The 19,457-nt window shown below is 52.6% G+C and overlaps 10 protein-coding genes across 10 annotated transcripts; 6 read left to right on the top strand and 4 right to left on the bottom strand.

Annotated features, from left to right (window-relative positions):
* Positions 1–588: 588 nt before the first annotated feature.
* On the top strand, positions 589–885 carry CLAFUR5_20285 (uncharacterized protein; the record flags this gene model as incomplete). The annotated part of the gene is made up of 2 exons (XM_059463121.1): positions 589–718; positions 770–885. 2 exons carry the CDS (start codon positions 589–591, stop codon positions 883–885), a joined length of 246 nt encoding a protein of 81 aa, XP_059319139.1.
* A 24-nt stretch (positions 886–909) lies between these two features.
* CLAFUR5_12356 (uncharacterized protein) lies at positions 910–1,899 on the bottom strand (the record flags this gene model as incomplete). The annotated part of the gene is made up of 1 exon (XM_047911504.1): positions 910–1,899. One exon carries the CDS (start codon positions 1,897–1,899, stop codon positions 910–912), a length of 990 nt encoding a protein of 329 aa, XP_047767565.1.
* A 579-nt stretch (positions 1,900–2,478) lies between these two features.
* CLAFUR5_12355 (uncharacterized protein) lies at positions 2,479–3,315 on the top strand (the record flags this gene model as incomplete). The annotated part of the gene is made up of 2 exons (XM_047911503.1): positions 2,479–2,547; positions 2,599–3,315. The coding sequence occupies 2 exons, from the start codon at positions 2,479–2,481 to the stop codon at positions 3,313–3,315; spliced, it is 786 nt and encodes a 261-aa protein (XP_047767562.1).
* A 1,201-nt stretch (positions 3,316–4,516) lies between these two features.
* CLAFUR5_12354 (putative 4-coumarate--CoA ligase 1) lies at positions 4,517–6,217 on the bottom strand (the record flags this gene model as incomplete). Its single annotated transcript, XM_047911502.1, has 2 exons — positions 4,517–6,069; positions 6,118–6,217. 2 exons carry the CDS (start codon positions 6,215–6,217, stop codon positions 4,517–4,519), a joined length of 1,653 nt encoding a protein of 550 aa, XP_047767563.1.
* Positions 6,218–6,512: 295 nt separating this feature from the next.
* CLAFUR5_12353 (uncharacterized protein) lies at positions 6,513–7,475 on the top strand (the record flags this gene model as incomplete). Its single annotated transcript, XM_047911501.1, has 1 exon — positions 6,513–7,475. The coding sequence occupies one exon, from the start codon at positions 6,513–6,515 to the stop codon at positions 7,473–7,475; it is 963 nt and encodes a 320-aa protein (XP_047767560.1).
* Positions 7,476–8,645: 1,170 nt separating this feature from the next.
* CLAFUR5_12352 (Mannosyl-oligosaccharide 1,2-alpha-mannosidase) lies at positions 8,646–11,147 on the bottom strand (the record flags this gene model as incomplete). Its single annotated transcript, XM_047911500.1, has 3 exons — positions 8,646–8,990; positions 9,043–10,400; positions 10,460–11,147. 3 exons carry the CDS (start codon positions 11,145–11,147, stop codon positions 8,646–8,648), a joined length of 2,391 nt encoding a protein of 796 aa, XP_047767561.1.
* A 329-nt stretch (positions 11,148–11,476) lies between these two features.
* On the top strand, positions 11,477–11,880 carry CLAFUR5_12351 (uncharacterized protein; the record flags this gene model as incomplete). Its single annotated transcript, XM_047911499.1, has 3 exons — positions 11,477–11,512; positions 11,595–11,738; positions 11,797–11,880. 3 exons carry the CDS (start codon positions 11,477–11,479, stop codon positions 11,878–11,880), a joined length of 264 nt encoding a protein of 87 aa, XP_047767206.1.
* Positions 11,881–12,598: 718 nt separating this feature from the next.
* On the top strand, positions 12,599–13,288 carry CLAFUR5_12350 (uncharacterized protein; the record flags this gene model as incomplete). The annotated part of the gene is made up of 2 exons (XM_047911498.1): positions 12,599–12,750; positions 12,799–13,288. 2 exons carry the CDS (start codon positions 12,599–12,601, stop codon positions 13,286–13,288), a joined length of 642 nt encoding a protein of 213 aa, XP_047767207.1.
* Positions 13,289–13,520: 232 nt separating this feature from the next.
* On the bottom strand, positions 13,521–14,867 carry CLAFUR5_12349 (uncharacterized protein; the record flags this gene model as incomplete). The annotated part of the gene is made up of 5 exons (XM_047911497.1): positions 13,521–13,699; positions 13,755–14,085; positions 14,159–14,358; positions 14,417–14,489; positions 14,553–14,867. The coding sequence occupies 5 exons, from the start codon at positions 14,865–14,867 to the stop codon at positions 13,521–13,523; spliced, it is 1,098 nt and encodes a 365-aa protein (XP_047767429.1).
* Positions 14,868–16,020: 1,153 nt separating this feature from the next.
* Positions 16,021–18,353, top strand: CLAFUR5_12348 (uncharacterized protein; the record flags this gene model as incomplete). Its single annotated transcript, XM_047911496.1, has 5 exons — positions 16,021–16,125; positions 16,174–16,912; positions 16,969–17,518; positions 17,566–18,146; positions 18,199–18,353. 5 exons carry the CDS (start codon positions 16,021–16,023, stop codon positions 18,351–18,353), a joined length of 2,130 nt encoding a protein of 709 aa, XP_047767427.1.
* Positions 18,354–19,457: the final 1,104 nt, after the last annotated feature.

Raw genomic sequence — 19,457 nt, 5'->3', positions numbered from 1 at the left:
TAGCGTGGATCGCACGCTACTTTGCAGTCTAGAAGGGTTGGTAGAGAGCTCCACTCCGCTACGCTTACCTTTGGAGGTTCACAACCGCCAACAGCACATTTTACCATCAGCAACGCACACAAGAATCAGGCTTCACGAGGTATCCGCAAGCATGTACTTGGTCGTGACCTCCTGGTCGTGGCCCACGGATAGCGATTGCAAGATGGTACACGCAGCAGGTTGCGATGCATAACCTTGGAGAAAGAGCAGTTGTAGCAGAGTCGCCGGACGCTCTCACACCCAGCAGTCACTCATAGACATCTCCACCCAGCAGTCATTCATAAACATTCCCGCCGACGTGAATATGAGCTAGATGCATGTTGAAAGGAACTCGAGGCTCCTCCAAAAAAAGCCTCACTAATTTGTCATACACTGCTGATCTCAGCTGATCCGCCAGGCCATAGCATAGACGAAGACATAAGGACTACTTGATCCTCGACGTTCTCTCGCCTTTCCCTCTACTTTCCCTCAACAGATCATCACTCAATCTGAGTCCGGCCACAGCAACCTTTCTGTTTGCTCTCACCCCATCAGTAGACCCGAGCAATCATGGAAAACCCGACCTTCATGGAGCGCCTCTTGCAGGTGACGACTCTCATCGTGCTACTTTGGTTCGCCATGCTAATGCTCGACCAACGCTTCCTCGGTGGTCACGTTCACCGAGCGTGGAATGGCGTACGTAAGAGAGAGCAGTCTCGCTAGCCAAGAATCGCCTGTGTTGCTCTGTCAGAGTGGCGTCTCAACATCAACGGCCTGGAAGTCCTCGACAACGAGACCACATTGGAACTCGTGGAAGATCTTGATGGCTTCGGTGGGCTTGCACTTATGGGTGGTATGCTAGGCTAAATCGTGGACGATTGCCAAGGTCGGTTAATCTACCGCAAACTCCGGATCGTCACAGTCATCTGTCTGCAGTTCTGGAGACAGTCGCCAGGCCGCACGACCTCGGATGACCGGCGAGCGAGACTTCAATTGAGCAAAACGATCGTGAAGCTCGCTCTCTGCGATCGAGAAGAGATTCTCTCCTCTGTTGAAAGAAGCCCGGGATACTGCGCGACTGCGAAACGGGCTTAAAGGAGTCGGCGAGCCGAACGTTGGTCTTCGGTGCAGACTGGATGGTGTCGATGCCATCGCCGCTTCTCGCGCCTTCGACTCCGCTCTGGAAGCCGGCATCGATGATGTATTGCTCCTTTCGCGCTGCCATCCAACGTTCGGCTTTGGGTCTTTGAAGACTGGCGGCCAATGCAGATCAAGCTCCTCCAGCTTTCTGGTATGAAGATCCTTCTTCCACTCGTCGATATCCTCGATCTGAAGGTGTCCGAAGTGGTGCAACAGATTAGACTCGGACCTCGACTTGCATAAGACCTCGTTCCAGTCAATATCACAGCCGATATCTGCCCTTGGACAGCTATCTGGCAGCACCTTATTCGACTTCTCCGGAATAACATTCCACAGCTCAATCACATCATCAACACTCTCAGCAGACTGTTCCTGAATCATCACCGCAAGCTCTTGCTCCCTACTAAAGAGCGCAGAGTTCACAAAGATGGGCTGGTTGTACGTATCCTGCGTGCCTTCGACATAGTAGCTTCCATCCACCACATCGGCGACCATGCTCTCCATGTTGTCGGTGTAAGGGATGCGCATGTAGTCGCGGATGATCAGCGTTACCCTGGCAAGCTGTTCGCGAGCAGCTTGCTTGTGCGTGTACTGGCCGATCGAGGATTCGTCGTGCTCGCTGATGATCCTGTGGAGGCGCCGAAGGTGCTTGATGACGAGCTCTTTGTGGCATTGCTCCATGGGTGCTGACCAGAGGTCATCTTCCGTGAGTATGCTTCCGTTGTTGTCTTCAACATCCATGGCGTTGACGGTACTGTAGACCAAAGACTATAGGGTGGACACTAGGAAGGGCATGGATAATCGGGTTATCTGTCAGTGTTCACGAATGCTTCCTACCTTCTTCACGACTACACAGGAAACATTGCGCTTATGTGGTACATGTGCTGCAACAGCCACTGGTCGCGAGATACTGGTCACCCTCTACATCGACAGGCTAAATGCGGTCCGGCAATGCCCACGGCTTCAGAATCAGTCGACCCGTTGAGAAGTTGTAGGCACTGCTTTCACGTTCTGGATGATGTTGCTTCGACAATCACTCTGACAAAACTCCAATTGCTGTACTCAGAGTAAATGCATGATCAACGGCGCTAGATAAATTTCCGGGCGAGTGAATAACATCCAGGTGCAAATTTCTCCATCCTCTCTCGAGTGAATGTGGCACTACATGCGACACTTCGACTCACATAATATGTAGCTTCACAAATAGCATCGGTATCTGGTGCATCGCTTCAGCTTTCTCACTCGGAACACAGTCCACGACGCACAACATCTGCTCGAGACAGGGAACGCGCACAAATACCACCCTCCAGATACCACAACATGCCACTCGCGTCCAGGAAAGACTTCCTCTCAACACTCACACCACCACAATGCCCTATCTGCTACGAAGTGAGTCATGCCAACACATACCGGCACACTGACTTTACTGACCTTCAGCAGCACCTGACTGCGCCCATCACCACTCCATGCGAGCACACCTTCTGCCTCGAATGCGCTAAAACATGGCTCAAGACTGCAGCAACATGCCCATCGTGCCGCACCGTTCTCTACGATATCGATCTCGATGATGAGGAGCCAGAGAACGACTCGGAACTTCAGTTGCCGCTTGAACCTGGCTATGTGCAGCGAGCATTCCCCTCAACCACCGCCGCCAATGATTCCGGAATCCCCGCCGAACATGATACTTCCGGCACCGACCCAGCTCCTCCACATCCTCGCCGCCTGCTCAGCCGCCTCCCACGCCTCCATCGCCCTATCCAGCATCGTGAAGCCGCACTCGAAGAGCGTAGACTCTCACGTCAGCGATGGCAACGATCAATGGACCGCCTCTTCCGCACCCTGCAGAAGGCGCACAGGAGTCTGGAGTTGAGGAGGAGGGTATATGATAGGCAGCAGACGGAGATGCTAGAGGTGGCTGAGATTTTAAGGCATCAGATCCAGCTCCAAGATGACATGCATGCTGAGATTGTGAGACTGGCGGAAGAACATGAGAATAGTCTTCGTGAGCGAGAGGTCAAGGTCGAGGAGCAGTTGAGAGAGCTGCAAGGTGGCGAGGCGAGACGTTTGAGGGTATCTCGTAGTGCGATGGATGCTGCGGGTGAGGACAGCAAGTGGTCGTGGGCGCGTATGAAGGAGAGACTGATCGCAAAACTCTAGTAGGCAGGAGCTGGATGCTATCTCTGTGGCAAGGGCTGGAACAGATATCATGACGTCCGGTGGTGGCAAAAAGAGCTCCAAAGTCTTGGCATCACATGCTTGCAGCCCACAGCCTGAGGAAGTGTTTCCTTACATCACGCATAGACAGTACGGCTAGACCAATGAATTAAACTAGCCATTGAGATCTGTTGGGTAAGGTATGATCAAGGAGCTCAATGCACCCCGAAAAGTGTGAACCAATACTCTTCCACATACATATGCAGCAGCACCTTTACCTGTGCTTCATCATCACGTATGCTCGTGAACCTTTCCTATTCGCGAGCTCACTCGACAACAGCACCCATTAAGGTATATGTACCATCCAGTCGCATGCGCCTTCGACAACGAGTCTCGTCAATGTGGCTGAGTGGAAGAAGCGGCAATCTGCTGCCTCTAACGCTAGAAAGCTCACGCATTTCGCCATCGCACGTACAAGAAGGCTACGTGCGGTGTGAAAGCGTTGGCGGTGCCATGTCTGCGTGGCTCGTTGTTCTTTTTGCTTCAAGATCAGACAAAATTTAGCATATCTGACCACTTCGACAGCTAGACGTATGGCTACAAGTATGCCAGGACATCAGAGATGTGGGGAACGTGTCCTGTAGGGTCAATTAGGGCATATTTACTTCCAGCTGCGCCCCCCATTCCTCGACGACGGCTGCCTCTCCACCAGTAACTGTTAGCCAACAATACACTATGTCGTTAGCTGTCATTGCAGCGATCTGGACACGTCTTTTACCTCCGCGAATGAAACCCTGATCGTCAGCATTGTTTCCAGCCTGTGCTGTGAGTATCTCAGCATACGGACTGAGCAGACATCTCACGATCTCAGAGCCGCGACTAGCCTGTGACTGCGCAGATTAGAGAAGTCCAATTTTGCTTTTACGTTGCCAACCGGCCGTGCAGCATTTATATACTGCTTGGATATGTAGCCCGTTGACAACCACCTTCGGCGGAATGGAGCAGTCAATCGTGCTGGTTCTACACTTCACTCTCTATCGCAACTGGTGGCAAGCCAAAATGACTTCTGTTCAACTGCTCGTAAATGAAGGTGTCATTCTGACGAAGGTGGTTGTTCTTTTTGTCAATCCTCTGATGGTGGCGTGAGAAAGCTCATAAATTTTACGTGTATCTTCACGACATGTATCCTCATCGATCGTAAATCTTACAACTTCGCCTTTGGCGGCGCCAACGCCTTCACTTCCTCCTCCTGGTGCTTCACCTTCAGCATCCGCCTCAAAATCTTCCCTGCCGCACTCTTCGGGATCTCATTCGTGAACTTCACTCCACCTCGAAGCTTTTTGTGATTCGCCACCTTCTTGGCAATCCAGTCCACAATCTCCTTCTCTAACTTTGGTCCTGGCTCGACGCCTGCCTTGGGCACGACATATGCCAAAGGCACTTCCGTAGCCAGCTCCTCTTTGAACACACCGAGAACTGCTACATCATCGATCTTATCGTGCGCGGCGAGGTAGCCTTCGAGTTCTGCAGGTGGAACCTGGAATCCTTTGTATTTGATGAGCTCCTTGACACGATCTGTGATGTAGAAGTTTCCATTCTTATCTTGGTAGCCGACGTCGCCGGTCTTGAAGTAGCCGTCTTCTGTGAGAGCGTTCTTGGTGCCTTCGGGGTTGTTTAGGTAGCCCTTGAAGACGTTAGGACCGTGAAGCCAGAGCTCGCCGACTTCGCCTTGTGGTAGTTCCTTCTCTTCTGGGGACATATACTTCGCCGTCATACCAGGCAGGAGAATTCCCACACTGCCAATCGTGGTCTGCCAGTCTTCCCAGAGCTGGGTGTGTGTGGTCGGACTGGTTTCTGAGAGACCGTAGCCTTGCTTGATGGGGACTTTGATGCGTTTGTAGGTTGCTTCTACGAGGTCTTTGGTCAGAGGAGCGGCGCCAGAGTTCATCATGCGGAGGGAAGAGAGGTCGAATTTGTCGACGAGTGGGTGCTTTGTCAGACCGAGGACAACGGGAGGAACAACGTATGACATTGTAATCTTGTGGTCTTGGACGATCTTGCACCATTTCTCGAGGTCGAACTTGGGCATGACAACACACTTGAGGCCACGGTAGAAGGATTGGTGAATCAAGCAAGTCAAGCCGTAGATGTGGAAAAACGGTAAGAATGCCAGGACGGAGTCCTTCTGCCATGTCAGAGGCGCCTCTCCGGTTGTGATCTGCAGCGTGTTGGCAACGATGTTGCGATGGCTCAGCATGACGCCCTTGGGCAGACCAGTTGTGCCAGATGAGTATACGAGGAATGCAAGGTCCGTGTCTGGGTTGACCTTGGCTCGGCGGAACCGCTGGGTGCCGGAGATGTTTCGCACATTGGTGAAGTGCTTGTACTTGCCGCTCGGATGTCTCTCGTCGCCGACCAATGCAATGCGGTCATCTGGTATGCCGGCCTTCTTCGCCGCTCTTACTGCGATATCGAGCTGCGGCAGCTGCGTCAAGAGAGCTTTTGCACCACTGTCCTTCAGCTGATATGCCAGCTCATCTTCTGTATATCCCGGGTTGGCAGGCGAGACAATGCCTCCAGCGAAATGTACTCCCCATGTGATGGCTGGTGTGTCGATGCAATTTGGTGTATAGAGTGCTAGCACATCGCCCTTCTGCCAATCCCAAAAGCCTTTCAATCCCTTGCCAAAGTCGGTCGCTGTCTGCTTTGTTTCGGCGTAGGTGTAGGAGCGGTTCGTGTATGGGTCGACGTAAATGACTGCTCAAGATCAGCAATGCATTTCCAGGTAGCACAGGCTATACATACCCTTATCGTCTGGAAAGTCTCTGTTCTTCCTCTCAAACATGAAGTCCCATAGTCCGACATTGGGGATGTCAAGAGGTGGGTAGGTCGAGGAAGAAGGCATCGTTTCGGTCAATGGACATCCAATGGCAGATTTTGGGGTCTCAATGCGAAGGCAGAAGAAGAGCAGTCTGCAATCCGGCAAGGATACTGCGGCCCACGGCACAGCCGCCGCACAGGACGATGGGCCTCGGTATCTGGTTACAGCTCGCTATGGCACCCCAGTTTTATGGAGATAGAGTTGAAGGACTATACCGCATTCGATCTAGGTTCCGGCCTATCGGTGACGACCCATGTGTCGAGCATATCGTCTTCGGTCATGTCTCGCAGCTTCATCTTCCATCCTCGACATCACCGCCATGAACTCATCGGCATTGCTCTTCCGGCGGTGCGCCGCGCGATCACAAACGCCCATCAAATGCTATCAGCGACGATGGGCGCAAGTCCACGATGTGCGATTCTACGCAGCACACCAGAATCCCAAGCACATCCAAGATCGATACAAGGAGAAATTGGACCAGAAGGCAAAGGAAAAAGGCTTGAAGGACGCCGAAGAACTACGGACTGCATACGCCGATAAGATCCAACAACTGCGCAAAGAAACAATAGTCCCAGGCGTCAACGCACCCCTCAGCGAACAACAACCCCCCTCACCCCAAAACGCCTCCGAAACAATCCCCTTCCAACCACCCCCACCCCCGACACCACAACAACAACCCTCCAAGGCGCCCAAGAGCGACACTCCCGTCAAGACCCTGTCATCCTTCATCGACGTCGAGAAGACCGCCCAACTACCCCAAAAAGAGATCGAAACAATCTGGCGCCTCCGCCACGTCCGCGACGCCCAATCCCTCTGCGCCGTCCTCAACACCTCCACTTTCCAACGCATAATTCAAACAGCCCGCAAACACCCCCAATTCATCCTGCCCCTTCCCCGCGAGGGCCAAGGCGCCGAGATCCACTTCCTGCAATGGACTTTCCCATCAGAAACGACCGCGACCGTCCTCTTCACACATCTAGCAGAGTTCAAGCTACGAGGAGAATATGCGCAGCCGCACACGACGATAACGCATCATCTGGATTTGGCGGAAGAGAAGGGCGTGGTATTGCTCGAGGGACGAGTGATGGAGAATCGCGGGATCAGTGTGGATGAGGGCAAGTTTCTGTTGATGAATTTGCAGAAGTTCTATGGTTTTGAGGCGCAGAGCGAGGCGGCGAGGGAGAATAAAGAGAGGAGGCGGAAGCTGATGGAGCAGTTTAGTGGAGGGGATGAAGGGTTCAAAGTGGAAGAGTTGTTGGAGGAGGCGGAGAAGGTGCCGTGAGGGATGGGACAAGAGATGGTGATGAGTGTATAGATGAATGTGTACAACATTGTAAAGATAGATGGGTATCCGATGAACGGCGAAGCGCCACCGGGCATGGGTGATAGAGGATATATTGTGGTATGCCACAATGTGCCAGGTGGTGATAGAAAGAGCACACAAGTTGCTCGATCATATATAACATCTGGTGTTGGTGAGCCACCCAGTTCTTTCCATGGCTCAGCATCCACCGCCCTCATCATTCCAGGCTATGATGATTGCGCTTTCAAGAGCGAAGCAACAGCGCATTGCCAGAGCACGGGCTGCTGACGGAACAGTTGCCCCCATCACCCTTAAGAGCAAAGTAAGAACCACCTGCTAAAAGGCGCTTCGAGCAGCGAACGAAGCCGTTCAAGGTCGCCGAATTGAAGCGCAGCAAATCGGTAGGAGTTCGTCCTTCGAAGAGCCTTGCAATCTTGATCCAGGACGATTCTTTTGTCCTCGCACTAAGCAGCCGAGTATCTTCATCGCGTGTAAACATATTCTTGCGCTGTTGTCTGAGGTCCTCCTGCCTAGACGATCTGGAGATTCTATATTTAACAGAATTGTATGTTCGACCTGGAAGTTGGGAATTGATCTGACCAACATCAGTGCCCTCGGATCGAGCTTTCTTGGAGATTTCGTCTTCCTCGCTAGTCCACCGATAGCCTGCTGCCAGTCAGGCAGTAGAGACTATAGATCGCAGTGCGTAAAACTGCAATATCGTTTGCGTCGCTGGGAAGTGGTAGCCATATCTCCAATTGCCTGTGGTCAAGCATAACATCCTTGTCGATTTCAGAGGGACAACAGAACTCCTGGCCGGCCCGACTGAGATTCTGTCACCTTTTGCGTCATGTATCAGATACGGAGCATACTGCTGGTCGGTGTCGTGGGGGAATGTTCCATGAGACCCAGAAAGAAGAGGACATTGAATGCACAGAGTCGCGTGAAGTCGCGTTGACGCTAGGCATCTGACTAGTTCTAAGCCGTGGCGCCTTCCCTTTCACGATGATGGTCGCAATTTGTCAACAGTGATTAGCTAGATTGGGTCGGGAAAAGACCTATTATGTCGCCTTGCACCTACACGCATCAAGTCCTGTCACAAGCCGCTATTCATACATGCTATTGCTACAAATGCTTTCGACCAAGACTTCAAGGCGCAGCCGCTTCATTAACGAGAGCGTTCGCGCCGGCCACCTCACCTCCAGCTGGTGCCGGCGTTTGGTTATCGCCAAGGGCAATCTTGGTCGCGACCTCCTGCTCTACTGTATGAGTGACCAGAATCGTCTGAATCTTCATCTCGCCACCGTGGTTGTCAGGCTTAGCCTCCTGGCTCGCAGATGCCGCGCCATCCTTTCTTCGCTGCCAGCCGGTCTTGAAGAGCTTGCCCATCTCGAAGCGTGGGAATGGATGTGCTTCTGTGTTGAAGACGACGTCTGTCAGAGGTAGAATTGCCTCGTCTGAGAAGAGGAGGTAGAAGTATTTCAACGTCTCAGCCTGTGTATGGTGTTAGTGTATACTCGAAAGACAACCAGTATGAGGCACTTACCAGCCAGAATGATTCCATGTTGTCACGGAAATGGACTGGAATTTGCCTGACGTCCGAAATCGACGAGAAGCCCTCGCCATCGTCGACAGCAGTGTGCTTGACGAACGCCTGGAACATTTGCCATCCCCAGTTGCGGTACGTCTCATCGCCCGTGATCCGCCACATGTAGAATAAACTCTCGACAGTCTCAGGTCGCTGTAGATTATGGTTGTCCTGGGCCTTGAACACAAAGTCCTTCTCGGTAGATTTCACCACCTCGGTGCAAAGATTGTTCTTACACCTCGTCCAGTAGTTTGGACTCTGTGGCTTCTCAAACGGCTTGTAGTCTTCATACATGAGCGGCGGGTCGTGGATGTGAAAGTGCGCAATCTCTGGCGCAAGGCCGGTCTCGGTCTGATACATTCCCATGCACGTCCTGGTGAGCTCGCGAGCCAGGTTCATGTCCTCCTCCTGCTGCTTTGACCAATTTGACTGCTTCTTCGCCTCAGCAATCGATTGCCCTCCAGTAGTCGCAAGAGCAATCGTTCCTGGCAAGAAGCAGACCAAATGATCCATCTTCGGATCAATGTCTTTGGTCAGACCGTTCGGGCGCTCGGCAAGGACAGTAAAGTTGTTTGGATGGCTGTAGGTGATCAGATGCTTCTTTACACCGGCCAAGCTTTCGTTCCACATGGCTTCATACACCGGCTCTGAGGTCTGCAGATGCTGCTTGATGAGATACTCATAATAGCTGTCGCCTCTGCTACCAAGACGAATGTTGTCACCACGGAATGTGCCTTGATCAGCGTAGATGAAGATTGGCACAAGACCATCCGTAGGCTGTTGGTCGTCGACCACTTTCATGACTCTTTCAGCCTTCTCCCAATAGTGCGCCTCACCCGTTAGCTTAGCCAGATACTTCATCTCGAGCTGAAGACTTGTTGCTTCTGCTGTCGATGACGCACCACCGTCTGCATGAGATGGGATGCCTTGCATTGTGCGTAGATTGACGCTTGCTAGCGGCACGCCTGACTGTGTCTCGTACGCACCCAGCAGCCGATCGGCTAGATCGGTAGCCTTCTCGACATACATATCGTCGCTGAGACCGTCATTCACGGGCGCATACTGCCCGGGAAACTTAGTGCTCAAGTAGTGGGCTGACAGGAGACCTCCCAGCATTCGGATCGTGGTTTCGAAAGTGTTCACGTCATGATCCTGGTCGTATGTAAGGTTCGAGTTCACCCATTGCCGAGCATGCGTCAATTCCGTCGTGAGATTCATGATCATCATGGTATCCAGAGCATCAACAATAATCCATCCAAGGCCATTCGGCGTCATGAATTTCCCACTGTGGCTCACAGGATGATACTCATCGTAGCCTGCTTGCTGTCAGCCCGGGTTCTACCCTCTCATCAACAAGGACGTACTCGGCACCTACCCCAGCCATATTTCTCGTAGCCTGCATACGATATCTTGAACACATTCTTTACTCGCTCGGCCCTGCTTGGCCAATCTATCACGTCCTTGCCCGAACCGAACCAACCCGGCTTGCCCTTGACTGCTTCCTCTGCCCTCTCTTTTCTTGGCAGATTGTTCTCTGGAGCTGAGAACCACGACAACGGACTAAGTATGCCGAACCACCAGCTCAGAATAGCAAGAAGTATGAGCACTGGCGCAGCCACTCTCTTTCTCCTTGCCCATTGGGGTATTCGTGACCTGCTGCCACCTGGACCCCGGTAGTGCGCCGGCTTGTCTTTATACATCGGCAACGCATCTTTACTCGGTCCGGTGAATATGTTCGTGACTCTTTCGCTGACCGTCTCCTCCGTCGAATCGCCGCTGTGGTGGAATCGCGAACGGCCAGACGAGTGGTATGCATCGACGTTGTGCGACACTGCCCCATTGGGCAGGCTGTATGTGCTCATGTTGCTCCTCCTTGATGGACCGTCATTCGGCAAGGTATGCGCAAACGCGTTCCGGCTCTTCTCGAACGTTTCGGTGGCAGCTGCGACGGCTCGTTGGCTCGCTTGAGCGGCTCCCTCGCTGACTGTCGAAATGCCTGAGCGGAGAAATTGTGCTGCCGGAGAAGTTCGTCGTAGGCCAAAAGGATCTCTGTTCGCGTTCATGCCAGCATAACGCTGTCCCAACGAGTGTTCTGAAGGAAATGTGTCCAGAATGGACCATCTAGGTGCAACCTGTCAATTCACCTGTTCAGGGATACGACTTGATGCACCCCAGACGCCACGTGCACTAGCGTGTTTGACGCGCAGCTGTCCGCCGCCACACTTCACATGCCAGGCAACATCGAAGTACATATGTAGAAAGCACAACTGGCATCATCATTCATCTTCGTTCCATCACTTACAGAATCACACATTTCATCTGGATCCGACTGCAGAGTACAACCTCATCACAAGACCTGAAACATACCGTCACTCTCACAGCCCCCGCGGAAATGCCTACGCCACTCGATCGAGCATTGAATTCGAAGGTGAGCGATTTGAATCGACAATGGACCCGCGATACATTTCAAGTATCATGGCATCAAGGTATGCATATTGACTTCTGGGCAGAACCTATTCCTAGGCTTCACGGGCCTCGTTGCCGCTGCTACGGCATGGAGCATCTGGGGTGGTGATATGTTCCCGAAAGAAGAGGACCCAAAGGGAGAACCTGAGGCCTGGACCGAGACTGAGATGAAGCGATGGCTCAACGCTGTAGGTATCGCGGTAGTGCGGGCATCGTCCATCCTCGGGATGCTTATAATCGCCACAGAGAAACCTCATGGCAGGCAGCACAGCGACACGAGAAGAGCTACTTGCAAGGGTCAGGGCGAACATGCGGGCTCCGCGAGTTTGAATCCTTTCCCAACTAGCGACACGAGGCATTGCACTTCAGTCTATGGCGTAGAGTTTCTCCGATCTGCTACCATGGCGGGAGGGCGGTCCCCGAGTGGCTTGGTGCTGATCGCTGAGTTTTCGCCGCAGCCCTGGGAATTGTACCAAAGACATCAATGATCATCGAGGGTCACAATCAATATCTGACCTGGCACGTGCCTGGTAGCCAGAGCAGTACTGACGATGCCTCATGCAGGGTGCGCGTCCGCGACTGCACAGAAAGCTTAAGTGCCTTTCGACCAATGAGGAGCATTCACGATGCGCCGTGTCATGCTAACACATAGATACTGCGCACACCCGTCTCTGCCTGCGCGTGGTTTCTTTGCTGTCTGACGTCTGATCTCTGACATCGTGTACAGCATGAATGTAAGAACTGCAATCACCGGCCACCTGGGCATCAACCACTTCTTGGCTGGTCTCAGGCCCATGCCCAAGACATTCGAAAGCAAACATTCCTCGGAAACGCCTTTGTGTCCACTTTCACAGCCTCGAAATCGACTTTCTGCCTCCATCGCAGACGGGCAAATTGGGTCAACGACATGCTCGCAGGCACAATCACAGTTGATGCTTCGAATTCCCGTGGGGCTGAGGCTGCTGATCTGGGAGCACGCAATCGGCCGTGAAAACGCCAATGACATCCTGCATCTGGAGCCAGTGGATGGCACACTGAGACATTGCCGATGTCACGAAAGCGATCTATCGAAAGTCCCCCTTCGACATGTGTGCTGGAGCTCTGTATGGCGAAAGGAGGATCGCGACCAGGACATTTACTCCATATGGGAGCCTCGCGAAAGCCGCAAGATAAGGTCATTGAATTGACCTGCAAACTGATGTGAGCTGGACCACAGTGGCTCCAGGAAGAATGCTAAGTAGGTCCCAGATACCTCGAAACCTTGAAGATACTCTACACTGCGAACACATTCGACATGCGCCAAAGCGAGAGTTTGGTACGCCTGCCACAAGTGATCACTCCAGATCACTGCCAGCATATCCGAAGCATACGATTCAGCACAGTCCTCCAGTGTCCCATCATACTTCGTGGTGTTCTGCCATCGAGGACCTTCCCACCGGACAACTCAACCAAGTGGCTGGCAGCGTGCGAGGTACTCGCGGCATTCCACCATCCAGAGACGCTGGACATAACCTTGGCAGTTTGGTCGCAAATTCCGAGCGACAGAGAGCGCGCCGATGACGAAACTATCACCACCCTTCTGCAGCCACTACAGGCTGTTCGAGCCATGGACTTCTCGGTCACTCTGGCACAGACCGTCCCTGATGAGCTCCGTGCAAAGCTAGGATCTACACCATATCGCCTGATCCAGCGCCATCGCCCTGGCATAGGATACTATCCTGATTCATCTGACGACTAACGGGTAGACCGCAGCCGTAAACTCGTCTAAGCATGAGCTATTGTCTAGAGGGACCAATGTATTGTAATCGAACGATTTACTCACCACTGAGAATTCGATTCAGATGGTAGCATGCAGCCATATCTTGAAGCTTTGAATTCAAGATGAATCTATATTACAAACGCAGGCGTGAAGCAGCAATTTGATGTACATAACACGCCAAGGCAGGAACATCAGCTTCAAGACCTGGACGCTATTTACGAGCGTTCATCCGCGATGACTTGATTTTGTCAAGGAATCCTTCGAACGCTGCAGGTGTGGTCCGCTGTGCGCTACGTCTCGCTAGAGCTCTTCGAGCCCTCGGGTTATCTTTGGCTACAGTGCCATCGTCTTTGACGTACAGAGGTGGTTGTTCATCGAGCAGCCTCACGCCTGTGGCCCTGGGGGTCAGCTAGTCTTCGAAGCTTTGGTCCGCGGTAAGTCTCACCACTAGCAAATAAAGCAAGCGAGTCAGCGTTATTCATTGCTGACTCCTTTTGTGGTCTGATTTGCTTGGCCAGGTCTATAGCAGCATTCCAACCATAGGCGACCCCGGACCAAAGAGGTCCTGACTGAATCTTAACCTGCAGCTGGAGTAAGCGACACATGCGACATAGGGTGGTAGCATGTCTTACATCGTTCAGCTCTCCCGCACGTCTGGTGTGGGCCAGCTCGTGTAAGATCACTTTGTCGAGAAGATTCAGGGCATCGATTTCGGTCAGTGGATACTTGATTTCGAGCTGCGAGAGCGCTGGGATTAAGACCTTGGCCGCAATCGACTTCCATGAGACGTCTTCAAATGTATAGCCAACGGTCAGCGGAGTAAAGCCAAGACGCGGACGCTGAACTTACCTGGTACTCTTCGTTGACCGCCCATTCCACGAACCAAGGACACACTGTAATTTGTGATGGAGTCGGTAGATACCGGTCCTGAGGATACGCCTCTACGAATTTATTGGGCGGAACCCATGTCTCTGCCCAAGTGAAATCCGAGCCCGCCTTACAGCTGGTGATTGCGTCGCCGTCATTACCGTCGTAGGCTGTGTTTGTGTCTGCGATGGGACAACGCAGTCGGAATAACACGCAACGATAAATGGCGAGCCCGCTCACCTGATTCAGTCCATCTTTTGACTCCGTCAGGCCCCACCTTTTCCTTAATTCGATCCATATTGCAATAAAACACCTGCTGGAATACCAACACTTGGTCTTCAACGGATGCCAGTAGAGACGCACGACCTCGTCAAACGTCTGCATAGCTGGTTCCCCCAGGGGTCATCCTTCGGTTTTGAAGTGCCAAGATGCGATTGAGAGTATCTGCCAACGGAGTTGGATTCACCCCAGGTCCGTACAACAGTTCGAACAGACGGCGAACATTGTCGTCTCGAAAGGTTGGCGTCAGAGCAGCCACTGCAGATCTGGTCATCTTAAATGATGCCGCCAGGGCCTTCTCCAGGAGCTTGAGCTGAGGGCCCTTGCAAGAAGCTGGGTTGATACTGTATGATTGTGCTTGTGGCAGATGCCAAAGAAGTGCAAGCAAAGGAAGTAAGGAGAATGGTGTCATGGCTGCAAGTTGTACGCTGAATGTATGCGTGGCGATTCTACAGAACAGCTTCGGGATGATATACTTCTGTCATGTCTTCACGATGACTGTGCCACCCACGCGAAAGTCATGCCAACGATCACAACCATCGTGGGTGCAGGTTGTAAACAATAGTCGCAGAGTATGCGTCTGATCGAAGGGGCGTAGAGGGATGGGGCGGCAATGCATGGAGCTGGCGCGTGTAGAGATCTGTAGCGCTTAATGATCATCTTTCGGAGGACGAGCAGTCAAGAGCGCGGATTGTGTTGTTCGCGGACGGTAGTTCTTTCGATAGAACTATACACTTCGACCAAGCGCCGCCAAGAAGGAGCAAGGGTCTTTCGCGCTAGGTTCTAGCCTCAGCACAATTCGAACTTCATCTCCATGCATCCTTCGCACACTGCCATCGTGGTGTCGACACGGTGATCATCGATATGAATTATCAGCTCGTCCCCGGCATCGTAATCGAGCTTCTTTCCTGTCCAGTCGCGGAAGGCGCCGCGATCTTTCGCTGCCAAGGAAGCGCAAGCAACATGACGCGATGAAGAAGAGGTTGCAATAACAGCTGGACAATACCGCTCCTCATGCTCGATGGATCGCACACTTCTAGACATCCAGAGCAGGAAGTATGCTTGCTCAATTACGCGCTTTCCTCACTACGCCGCACCCGTGCATGCTCGCAGTTTCATCCTCAAAGACCAAGCGACGATAAGCCAAATGGGCCAGCGCAACACCGTTAGGAGCCAACATCTTTTACCGTCCTGTTTTAGGGGCAGTGCAGCACACGGCAGGCAGACGGAGAGTGAGATTCAGCCAGTCCTATGCCTCTAAGCATCGAGCCGCCCAGTGGCACAACATCGTAGATGGGATATACGCTGACCACGGTCCAACCAAAGCCATGTCGAAGAACGTTATTCGACGGAATCCTACTGACACGGCACTGGGGATGGATCGCAGTCAACAGCCGCCACCGGAAAACCTGCCAATGGTACCACGCGGGCGCCTAGTTGCACCTATGCCAGTACAGCCACAATATGAACCATGTTCAGCCGGCGATCTCACGGGTATATATGGTTGTACTCTCCATACGTCGTTGGAGAGGTAGATCCGAACACATCGCAGCGATATCTTCACCATGGTACTTGGACTTGCGTGTACCGTCCTATTCTTTCCCACCATAGTGCTTGGTACTGTACCAACAGTTACCCTGGGCCCACCTTCCAACTATGCGGTAGCGCCAGTAAGCACACGAAAGAAGTGATAACCTATGAATGCTGACGTGATGAAGGCAGAGACGGCGGTTCCGACTGGCAGTGAACTAGTCATAACTCCAACAGACCTCAGGAAAGGTGTTACAGCTCAGGGTGTCGATGTCTTTCTGGGACCTGGTCTCCGCGATGCACTGGCCGGACCTCTGGCGGGTACCTGTGCCAAGACATTTGACAAGGGCTGTGTAGATGCATTGGCAGAGAAGGTCAACATACGCCAGGCATTGGTGTCTCGATCTCCTGGCTTTGCCATCGCAGTCCTTTCGTCTGCCATCCCTGCTCTAATTGCTCTGTTGGTACAGCAGCGACTGGAGCAAAGTAAAGGCCAGCAGACGTTGGACACTCATTACCACATCCCTGCTTCGAACGTGTCGCAGCTGCAATCACAGACAGCAACCTCAATAGTTTTCGAGACTTCCCCCGGCGCATTGATCACAGTAACACCTACCACTGTTCCGACACCAGCGCCAACACCGGCCACTGTAACGACTCTAGCTGCTGATGCACAGGGACACCACAAAGAGGACCTGCTGCTGTCGCTGCCACCTCAAGCTGCTGACCTCTTGAAGCAGCTTATCAACCAGAGCGGCCAGTGCTCAAGTGCTGGTCGCAGGGGCCGCCTGCGTCTCCGTGGCAAAGGGCCCGATCTGTACCTTTTTACCAATGTCGCGATCTGGGTTCTGCCCAATGCAGCGCCACATCAGTTGCTGAACGGATTTGATCTTCAAGGGATCCCACAGCAGCTCGTTCACTATCGAGGTACTAAACTCTTCTGTCAGCACGTCTGAGCGTTACGCACACTGACTCATGTGCAGATGCTGCGATTCAGGAAGCTCTGGAGTCTGTGCAGGCCGCTGCCACTAAAGTTCCGGAGTTCGCTGGTGCCGCTATTGAGATCACCAAGACAGTGGCCAGCTATGTATTTGCTGCAGCTTATGGCATCTGTATCGACCACGTTGCCGAGCTTGAGCAGCTTGCTATAGATAACTCGCTTGTGTCAGAAGACCCAGGGAGCGAGGATGAGTATAACGATGAGAAATGTGCTACGGACATCGCGGATGCTTCCCTTTGCATCGATGTAGATTGTCAAGGCTTGCATGGCTCCTGCCAGCAGTTGAGCGTACTGCGATGGAGTATTCCACGAGACGTTGCTGACGTTGAGCAGGAAGCCACGAAAGGCTGTACATGCTTGGAGAAGGCGCAAGTCTTCTCACAGAAAGGCACTAGACAAGACTGGGACACTGCTCAGAAGATCATCAAATCATTGATCACAGGGAGCTTTGATCGCACTGAACAAGGACAGCCTGGGGAGCTTAGATGTGCTACAGACAAGCGAGTGAATTTAGAGAGCGCTGACTTCAAGAAGTAAGACATACCAACAGAAAATGCTGGAACATCTGCTAACATGACAGGCTCAACACTGCTTTCTGCAAGAATGTGAATCTTTCGAAAGAAGCGGGCAGCGCAATCACACCAACCGAAGCTGGTACCCGTGGTCCATACCCTGGGTACCAGTTCACCTTCGAGTGGAAACCAAAGGCTACCAGTTGCACGACTTCATGCGATGACATTTTCGGAGCTTTCCTTGGCTCTACGACATGTAGCTATGACAGCCACACGTTCGCGGCATCCGGCTCTCGGGACCTTGCCTGCGGCACAGCCTCCTTCCGCTTCAACGATGGAAAGACCGATTCAACAGATGACCTGACATGTCGACAGTATACGGACATGGGTAATCCAAATCACTATGACTCGCTCGAGACGATGAACCAGGCTGCCGATGCGTTCTGCCAGCAACAAGCTGACCGGAAGACCAAGTTCGAGCCTAGCAAGGTCGCACCGAACACATACTGGCACTACAACGACAACCGCAACGACCCAGTGTACGTAATGGCGGGATGGAACGACGCTCTGAAATGCGATGCCTTCGATTTCTCCTCGTCGTCAGGCATTGAAACTTGCAAAGATCGTCTGAAATTCATTGTCAACACATGTGAGTATCGCTGGTTGCTCCATTACATGTTTGCTGTGCTGATACCACGTAGGTGATACCTCCAATCCCAACGGCTTGCACTACTGGAAATCAGGAGGCCAGTACCAGCGTGATCGTATCATGTGGTATATCTTCCGTGATACCTTCGACAACCGACCGGCGAATGACAGACCGACATCTCAAGATGACTGGCGGCCGAAGTCGTGAGCATGCACTTTACATCGTGATAGGATCCTGTCCAGCGACCTCCATTCTAGCTTCGCCGTCATATTGCAGCTCTCGCCGCTTCGTACCGAGAGGCGTCTGGAGCACTCACTGCCTGCTTCCAAGACCTTGCGTGTTGCAGAGTCACATTGAAGTGTCAAAACTGGCGCACAATGTGATTGTATCATGACACGTGCCGTGTGCACAACAAGCACACTGTAGCACTCAAGCAGGCGAAGCTACCAAATGATTTGATCCAATTGCTTCATCACGCGGCACTGCAACACACTTAGCCCAAGCCGGCAGCTCGTGCCGTGCTAGTACTTTAAACACAAGATCTACGGCCATAGTGAAGGCAGTATCATGCACATGTGCATCGATGTTAGCGCAGCCTTCCCGCGGCATACAGGCTGCATGTCCGACACATACAACAAGGAAATTTCTCAAATGATTGCTGTGACGCGCAACCGACTAAAGACATATGAAGACCACGCCTGCAGCATGGTCTACGGCTCTCAAGACATCAAAGAACACCCATTCGGCCCACACTCACTGCAACTATTCCATCCAGTTTACTACATCATGCACAGCTCCATACTCGCTTGGTTCCTGGCCACTGCTGCCGCGCTGCCAGCCGACATCTCCATCTCTGCACGTGGCCATGATGCTGGCCTCTCTACTCCACACAAAAGAAGCGATTCAGCCGCGCAGGGTGATAATTCGATGGGAGTTGTCTCCGACGCTATCAAAGTCTCCGACGCTATCAAAGTCTCGGGTGACCATGAATGCTTCGCAGTGTGTTATGATTCGATATTCATGTGCCCACCTGGAACGGTATGTATACTTCGACCCTGCCTCGCGATCGCAGCGCTAATGTTGCTCGTCAGCACCCACCATGGGCAGGTCAAGAGGTTCCGGACACTGACTGTAACGTCTGTTGCGAAGGTTCATGGAACGATCCACCTGGGGATCTACGAGCGTCGTTGGCCCCAATGAAATAAGGGACGCTGTTGCAATTGAAAGGAGACTTGATTCACGAAGGGAGACTGGTGCAAGGTGTCGTGGCTGCTCAGATATCATTCGTTTTAACATCTGTGCCTGACCTTG

Source organism: Fulvia fulva, chromosome 10 (genome assembly GCF_020509005.1).
Source record: "Fulvia fulva chromosome 10, complete sequence".
Taxonomy (NCBI): domain Eukaryota; kingdom Fungi; phylum Ascomycota; class Dothideomycetes; order Mycosphaerellales; family Mycosphaerellaceae; genus Fulvia; species Fulvia fulva.
The sequence above is the reverse complement of the archived record's forward strand: the minus strand, read 5'-3'. Positions and strand labels throughout refer to the sequence as shown.